Source organism: Piliocolobus tephrosceles, chromosome 10 (assembly GCF_002776525.5).
Source record: "Piliocolobus tephrosceles isolate RC106 chromosome 10, ASM277652v3, whole genome shotgun sequence".
In the NCBI taxonomy this organism is placed as follows: Eukaryota; Metazoa; Chordata; class Mammalia; order Primates; family Cercopithecidae; genus Piliocolobus; species Piliocolobus tephrosceles.
Window position 1 is genome coordinate 54,541,743 of NC_045443.1, and position 9,057 is coordinate 54,550,799.

At 47.8% G+C, this 9,057-nt stretch overlaps 1 protein-coding gene across 1 annotated transcript in view; it reads left to right on the forward strand.

The window, feature by feature from the left end:
• Window positions 1-228: 228 nt before the first annotated feature.
• INHBC (inhibin subunit beta C) overlaps window positions 229-9,057 on the forward strand; it is a 16,773-nt gene continuing 7,944 nt past the window's right edge. Inside the window, exon 1 of the mRNA XM_023210607.1 lies at window positions 229-713. Coding sequence (XP_023066375.1) covers window positions 401-713 — 313 coding nt within the window. The 5' untranslated portion in view covers window positions 229-400. The remainder of the gene's footprint in view (window positions 714-9,057) is intronic.

Consider the following 9,057-nt stretch of genomic DNA (forward strand, 5'->3'; position numbering starts at 1 on the left):
CCTTTCCCCCATCCCCAGGATTCCCAGCAAGGGTAGTGATCTAAGGAGGAATTTAATCTCTCACCTTTGTCCCCAGGCTTGGCAGCTCACATGGATAACAACTGTCTCCCAACATTGGCCCAGGGACATGTCTTTCCCTAAACAAACCAACCTCTCCTCATGTCCCCCACTCTGTACTTTCACTGACTATGCGTTCGCAGATTCTGCCAAGTTCTACCTGTAACTGGCTTCATTTTCAAGTCAGATGTTTGGCTGCTGCTCTGTCCCCTGCAACAAGGAGCCATGCCAGCTGGACACACACTTCTTCCGGGGCCTCTGGCAGCCAGGACAGAGTTGAGACCACAGCTGTTGAGACCCTGAGCCCTGAGTCTGTGTTGCTCAAGAAGGGCCTCCCCCAGCAATGACCTCCTCATTGCTTCTGGCCTTTCTCCTCCTGGCTCCAACCACAGTGGCTACTCCCAAAGCTGGCGGTCAGTGTCCAGCATGTGGAGGACCCACCTTGGAACTGGAAAGCCAGCGGGAGCTGCTTCTTCATCTGGCCAAGAGAAGCATCTTGGACAAGCTGCACCTCAGCCAGCGCCCAACACTGAACCGCCCTGTGTCCAGAGCTGCTTTGAGGACTGCACTGCAGCGCCTCCACGGGGTCCCACAGGGGGCACTTCCGGAGGACAACAGGGAACAGGAATGTGAAATCATCAGCTTTGCTGAGACAGGTGGGTTCCTGGTCTGTAGCTTTTCCCCAGAACTTGACCTCTCAAGGAAAGGAAAAGTTTCCTCACCAGCCTTACCTCTGACTCCTTCCCCAAAAACCATCCAACCCCTGCTTCCCACGGGCTGTAATCTCCTTATCCCAGGTGTCCCCACATCCCCCTGGGGCTCACTCTGGTAGCTCAGACCTGACCAGTAGGCAGCTGGAAAGCTGGTAAATTTCACTTCTTTTGAGACTGCCTGTCGTCATCTCCTCTGGCTCCTCTGTCTGCAGGCCCCACAAACCCACAGGCTGTGGTGTGAGCCCATCCACTTCCTGGGCCTGCACACAGCGACTGGGAGGTGAGGAGTCTCTCCTTTCTCTGGCCCCAGGATCTAGCCCCTCCCTTCCCCTCTCCTCCAGATGCCTCATTTGAGTAAAAGAAGAAAAAATAAAACACCAGGACTATAATACCTCACTATATGTCATGTTCCCATTATACCTCAGGTCACCATATCAGAGAACAGGGTCAAAATGGGACTCAGAAAAATGGATAAAGGGGCTGGGCACAGTGGCTTATGCCTGTAATCCCAGCTATTCAGAAGGCAGGAGGATCACTTGAAGCCAGGAGTTCCAGACCAGCCTGAGCAACATAGCAAGACCCTGTCTTCCCCCCACCCCCCGAGACAGAATCTTGCTCTGTTACCCAGGCTGGAGTGCAGTGGTGCGATCTCGGCTCACTGCAACCTCCACCTCCTGGGTTCAAGCAATTCTCCTGCCCCAACCTCTCGAGTAGCTGGGATTACAGGTGCCCACCACCATACCCGGCTAATTTTTATATTTTTAGTAGAGTCTGGGTTTCACCGTGTTGGCCAAACTGATCACTGATCTCAAACTCCTGACCTCGTGATCCTCCTGCCTCAGCCTCCCAAAATGCTGGGATTACAGGAGTGAGCCACCGTGCCCGGCGACCGTGTCTCTCATTTTTTTTTTTTTGAGACAGAGTCTCCCTGTCGCCCAGGCTGGAGTGCAGTGGCGCGATCTGGGCTCACTGCAACCTCTGCCTCCTGGGTTCACGTGCCATTCTTCTGCCCCAGCCTCCCGAGTAGCTGGGACTACAGGCGCCCGCCACCACAGCCGGCTAATTTTTTGTATTTTTGGTAGAGACGGGGTTTCACTGTGTTAGCCAGGATGGTCTTGATCTCCTGACCTCGTGATCCACCCGCCTTGGCCTCCCAAAGTGCTGGAATTACAGGCGTGAGCCACCGTAGCCGGCCCGTGTCTCTTTTTAAAAAACCTTTTTTTTTTTTTTTTTTTGAGACAGAGTCTTCCTCTGTCACCCAGGCTGGAATGCAGTGGTTATGATCACAGCTCACTGTAGCCTCAAGTGATCCTCCCACCTCAGCCTCCCAAGGCTCAAGTGATCCTCCCACCTCAGCCTCCCAAGTAGCTGGGACTACAGGTATGTGCCATCATGTCTGGCTATTTTATTTTATTTTTTGAGATGGAGTCTCGCTTTGTCGCCCAGGCTGGAGTGCAGTGGTGCGATCTTGGCTCACTGCAAGCTCCACCTCCCAGGTTCACACCATTCTCCACCTCAGCCTCCCGAGTTGCTGGGACTACAGGCGCCTGCCACCACACCTGGCTACTTTCTATGTATTTTTTAGTAGAGACAGGGTTTCACCGTGTTAGCCAGGATGATCGCGATCTCCTGACCTCGTGATCAGCCCGCCTCGCCCTCCCAAAGTGCTGGGATTACAGGCATGAGCCACCGCGCCCAGCGTATATTTTTTTATAGAGACAGGATTTCATCACGTTGCCCAGGTTGGTCTCGAACTTTTGGGCTCAAGCAATCCAGTCGCCTCGGCCTCACAAAATGCTAGGATTACAGACACGAGCCACCGCCCCCGGCCTAACAATTAGCTGGGTGCCCTGGAGTGCACCTGCAGTCCCAGCTGTTTGGGAGGCTGAGATGGAGGATCACTGAGCCCAGGAGTTTGAGACTGCACTGAGCTATGTTTGCATCACTACCCTCCAGCCTGGGCAACAGAGACCCCCATCTCTAAAATTAATTAATTAAAAATTAATTAATTTAATTAATTAAAAATTAATTAATTTAATTAATTAAAAATTAATTAATTTAATTATAGCGAGACTCCCTTTAAAAAAAGAAGAGAGAGAAAGAAAGAAAATGCAAATTGAGCCCTTTGCAAGCTCTTTCTTAGGTCTGAAGACACGTCGCATTTCTGGCCCCTCATTCCCTCTTGTTTTTTTGTGGTTTTTTTGAAATGGAGTCTCATTCTGTTGCCCAGGCTGGAGTGCAGTGGCATAATCTCAGCTCACTGCAACCCCCGCCTCCCAGGTTCAAGCCATTCTCCTGCCTCAGCCTCCCGAGTATCTGGGACTACAGGCGAACGCCACTAAACCAGGCTAATTTTTGTGTTTTTAGTAGAGACGGCGTTTCACCATGTTGGCCAGGCTGGTCTCAAACTCCTGACCCCAAGTGATCTGCTCGCCTTGGCCCCCCAAAAGTGCTAGGATTACAGGTACTGCACCAGCCCCCGCCTGTTTCAAGACCTGGCTTTGAACCAGAGCTACATAGCCTGGGCTCAGATTCTTTTTTTTTTTTTTTTTTTTGAGACGGAGTCTCGCTCTGTCGCCCAGGCTGGAGTGCAGTGGCCAGATCTCAGCTCACTGCAAGCTCCGCCTCCCGGGTTTACGCCATTCTCCTGCCTCAGCCTCCCGAGTAGCTGGGACTACAGGCGCCCGCCACCTCGCCTGGCTAGTTTTTTGTATTTTTTTGTAGAGACGGGGTTTCACCGTGTTAGCCAGGATGGTCTCGATCTCCTGACCTTGTGATCCGCCCATCTCGGCCTCCCAAAGTGCTGGGATTACAGGCTTGAGCCACCGCGCCCGGCCTGGGCTCAGATTCTTGCTCAGCCATTTATTAGCTGTTTGACCTAGTGGTTAATAGTTCTCTCATTTGTTAAATGGGATAGTTGACAGAATTAAAGGGCTAATACAGGTAAAGTACTTTGAATGTTAAAGTGGGAGGGAGCAGGAACTAGAGAGTAGATTTAGCGCCTGCCGATGAGGGGATTATGGTGAGCGTCCTCTTCTCTTGATAACCTTCCATGGAGGAAAGGGGCAAGGCAGCTCTCTGGAAATCTTTTATAAAGACACTAATCCTATTAATGAGGGCTCCACCCTCATTACTTAATCACCTCTCAAAGGCTCCGCTTCCTAATACCATCACATGGGGTTTAGGATTTCAACATATGAATTTTGAGAGAACATAATAGCCTGTCTCCATGAAGCCTCTTAGCATTCAATGGCCTATCCCAAGTTTCTTTACAGAATGGTGGCTAGATTCCAAGAGGATAATTTCAATGTGTAAATTATTCTCAAGCTTCTGCATACACCTTGCTTACTAATGTCCCATTGACAAAGCAAGTCACTATAGCCGAGCCTAGAATCAATCACTGTGAGATGGAACTAGATGAAGGCATGAAAGCCATGAGGTACTGTTTATTGGGGACTACCAATCTGGCAGTCTACTGAAGTCTGCCCTCTGACCCCTAACAATTTATATCTTTCCCACAAGCAAAATACAGTCATCCTCTCCCAGCCACCCCCATCAAACTTTCATCCCTTTATGGCATCAGGATCAGGCTTGAAGTCCAGCATTTCATCACCTGAATTAGGTGCAAATATAGGTGAGGCTCCTCTGGTACATTTCTTCAGGTGCAGGGACCTTCGGTGATGTCCTAGCACCTGGCTTATTCTGACTTATGAAAGCTGATTGTGAACATCTTCTCCCAACTTAGGATTCAGTGATGTCACATTAGCAGCTTGAAATCAGTCATGGTGGGAGAATTTATACTAAAGAAATTGACAACGACTACGAATCAGGGCTTTTGATTTTTTTCCCTGGAGACCAGTTATTAAACATTTGCCAGCATACCACTCTCTGTGTCCTAAAAATACAAGTTCTCCACCTCCCACTCACTTAACATACAATGCTGAGACAGGGACAGGATAAACATAACAGATATTCCTGTTCAAAATGGGGTGTGGGAGAATAGGAGACACAGAGGAGTCACTGATCCGTAAAGTTTCTTATATTCAGCCAGGCAAATATCAGGTCCACTCCAAATCCAGAATTCCCTTGGTTATAGTTAGGGCCTGGTTCTGCTCCCTGGTATTTCCAATTGTGCACCACTGCTCTCCTGGACTTCCAAATCCACCCTTGGCACTCTACCTGCTGAGATGTCTTTCCTTTTAAATAGGAAATGATCTGTGTTTGCGGCTGAGTACTTCTCTCAGCTTACTTTCTGCCCAGAGTTGGGGGCCCAAAGACCTCTTTTTATTTTGAATTGTCCCTTTTAGTCCAAACTGGTGCTGCTTTCAGTATTAAACTTCTCTTTTAAACTCTGTGGACCCTGTAAATAATAAATTGTATTACACTGTGTAATAAATCAGTTACACAGAAGGCACCACATTCTATCAAGACAGACCCTTATTTAGGCCACAAGTCTGTGTCATGGGACAACACCTTTAAGATGTTTAGAAGTGCATTTGTCTAGTTGTGAGGGTTAACAGAACATTGTCTTAAATTTTAAATCTCAAAAAGATGTTAGATCTTAACAAACAAAAAGTTTTTTTGGTTTGTGTTTTAGAGATGGTCTCGCTATGTTGCCTAGGCTGGAGTATAGTGGCTATTAGCAGCCTCAATAATATTGCATTATAGCCTCAAACTCCTGGCCTCAAGGGATCCTCCTGCTTCAGCCTCCTGAGTAGCTGGGGCTACAGGTATGTGTTCCCATGACCAGCTAACAAAAGATTTTATAGCTGACCCTTTATTTGTTTTGATCTTCACTCTGAGTCCCTGTATTACTGGAAATGCCCCGGATTTGATTTTTGCTCTGAGGTAATTTCTTACTTTAAGAACCTTTTGTCAGAGAGGAAGAATGAAAAAGAATTTTTGTTGTTATGTTTCTTTTCTTTCCTCTACATGTACAACATGAAGAAAAAGGTTTCGTTTTGTACTTTTTTCTGAAAAACTAGCAACACAGAGTAAGGGGTTTTATTTTTTAATTTAGCAAGTGCTTTTAGAAATATTTTCTCTAAATTCTGTTTGAAAATTGAACAGTGCCTTTTTTTTTTTTTTTTTGAGACGGAGTCTTACTCTGTCACCAGGCTGGAGTGCAGTGGTGCAGTCTCGGCTCACTGCAACGTCCGTCTCCCGGGTTCAAGCGATTTTCCTGCCTCAGCCTCCCGAGTAACTGGAACTACAGATGCACACCACCACACCCAGCTAATTTTTGTATTTTTAGTAGAGATGGGTTTTCACCATGTTAGCCAGGATGGTCTCGATCTCTTGACTTTGTGATCTGCCTACCTCGGCCTCCCAAAGTGCCGGGATTACAAGTGTTAGCCACCACACCCAGCCATAGTTCCTTTTTTAGTTCATCACTCTCCCGAAATGCCTTATCTTAGGTAACTAAAATATACCAGTTGGCATTTTCAGCATTCTGCCTGGAAATACCATTAGCTAAATTCACAACTTTGTTAGGTAGCTTTCCTGGCTTCTAAGTTACCACAGGTGATAGCCAATACACAATACAAGTTCCCCTTTTTTTCAGCTTCCAATAGCAATTTCCTCACTGTTCTTCCTTTACTAACAGTTTCTTCCCTATCCTTCTAACTTCTCCCTGCCACTCATTCCTGAAGCCAGTGCAACTGACCAAGCACAGTGGCTCATACCCGTAATCCTGGCACTCTGGGAGGCCAAGGTGGGAGGATCACTTGAGGGCAGGAATTTGAGACCAGCCTGGTCAACATAGCAAGATGTTTCTTATTAAAAAAAAAAAAAAAAAAAATCCGGGTGCTGTGGCTTATGCCTCTAATCCTAGCACTTTGGGAGGCTGAGGCAGGCAGATCACCTGAGGTCAGGAGTTCGAGACCAGCCTGACCAACATGGAAAAACCCCATCTGTACTAAAAATACAAAAATAGCTGGACGTGCAAGGTGCGGTGGCTCACGCCTGTAATCCTTGACCACTTTGGGAGGCCAAGGCGGGTGGATCACCTGAGGTCAGGAGTTCAAAATCAGCCTGACCAACATGGAGAAACCCGTCTCTACTAAAAATACAAAAAATTAGCCAGGTGTGGTGGTGCATGTCTGTAATCCCAGCTACTGTGGAGGCTCAGGGAGGAGAATCACTTGAACCCAGGAGGTAGAGGTTGCAGTGAGCTAAGTTCGTGCCATTGCACTCCAGCCTGGGCAATAAGAGTGAAACTCGGTCTCAAAAACCAAAACATAGAGGCTTAAAACAACATATTCATTATTTCTCATGATTCTTTTTTTTTTTTTTTTTTTTTTGAGATGGAGTCTCACTCTGTTGCCCAGGCTGGGGTGCAGTGGCGCAATCTTGGTCACTGCAACCTCCGTCTCCAGGGTTCAAAAGATTCTCTTCCCTCAGTCTCCCGAGTAGTTGGGATTATTGGTGCCCACCACCATGCCTGGCTTTTTTTGTATTTTTGGTAGAGACAGGGTTTCACCATGTTGGACAGGCTGGTCTTGAACTACTGACTTCAAGTGATCCACCCACCTCAGCCTCCCAAAGCTTATAATCCTGGGATTACAAGCATGAGCCACTGCCCCCGGCCACTCTCATGATTTTGTGGCTTGACTGTGCTTATCTGGACAGTTCTTCTGCTCCATGTGGTGTAGCTAAGGTCTCCCATGCAACTGCATTCAGCTGGGAACTAGGATGGGACTGGAACATGTAAGATGGTCTGTAATCCTCCACAGTCTCTCTCCACATGACTTCTCATAATTTAGTAGTCTAGCTCAACTTCCTTTAAATCACTGTAGCTGGCTTCCAAGAGTGGAATGCCTCAATATGTAAGTGCTCAACAAACACCATGCTTGCTAATGTCTCAGTGCCCAAATCATGTCACATGGCTAAGCCCAGAATTAATATGGAAAGGGACTGCACAAAGCCGTGAATATTGGGAGGTGTTGACCATTGGGGCCAACCATGTAATAGTCTACTACAGCCCCTGTTGGTCTTGTGTTTGCCTGCCATAACTGGAGTGACTTAAAAGGTACTAACTGCAGGGTGCTTTGTGACCTAGCAAGAAAAAGATTCGTTGGGCCAGTCAGACTCTATTAGGATTTTGGAATTGGGACACTGGAAGATCTGCTCACTTAGGAGGAGCTGAGCAAAAGGGCCTGTAGACTTGGGACCTGGGCCACAATTTTGGGATCTGAGGAAGCTGACAAGGAGGCAGAAGTAGTAGACCCACAGAGAGAGAGTAGAACTGACTTATCTAGAGAGAGAGAGATGAGAGAGATCTTGTTGGCTCTGAGAGCTGTCAAGAACAGCGTTATTCCTGCTGGCACGGTGGCTCACACCTGTAATTCCAGTACTTTGGGAGGCTGAGACGGGTGGATCACCTAAGGTCAGGAGTTCAAGACCAGCCTGGCCAACATGGGGAAACCCTCTCTCTACTAAAGATACAAAAAATTAGCTGGGCGTGGTGGCAGGTGCCTCTAATCCCAGCTGCTTGGGAGGCTGAGGCAGGAGAATCACTTGAACCCAGGAGGTGGAAGTTGCAGTGAGCCAAGATTGCACCACTGCACTCCAACCCAGGCAACAAGAGTGAGACTCTGTCTCAAAAAATAAAAAGAACCTTATTCCTGACTTTCTAATTTACATGAAGCCTAGTTGAACTTCATATCCTGTCTTTTTGAGCTCATAAGAGTATCAGTTGACTTCCCATAATAAAGCACTGTTTTTGTTTTTTTTTTTTGAGACAGAGTTTTGCTCTGTTGCCATGCTGGAGTGCAGTGGTGCGACCTTGGCTCACTGCAACCTCCGCCACCCTGGTTCAAGTGATTCTCCTGCCTCAGCCTCCCGAGTAGCTGGGACTACAGGGGCATGCCACCATGCCTAGCTAATTTTTTTTTCTTTTTTTGAGACAGAGTTTCACTCTTGTCCAGGATGGAGTGCAATGGCGCGATCTCAGTTCACTGTAGCCTCCGCCTCCGGGTTCAAGCAATTCTCCTGCCTCAGCCTCCCGAGTAGCTGGGATTACAGGCATGTGCCACCACACCCAGTCAATTTTGTATTTTTAGTAGAGATGGGGTTTCTCCACGTAAGTCAGGCTTATCTGGAACTCCTGACCTCAGGTGATCCGCCCGCCTCGGCCTCCCAAAGTGCTGGGATTACAGGCATGAGCCACCACACCTGGCCTCATAAAGCATTTTTTACTTTAAAAAAAAAAAAAAAAAGGCCAGGCGCGGTGGCTCAAACCTGTAATCCCAGCACTTTGGGAGGCCGAGACGGGCGGATCATGAGG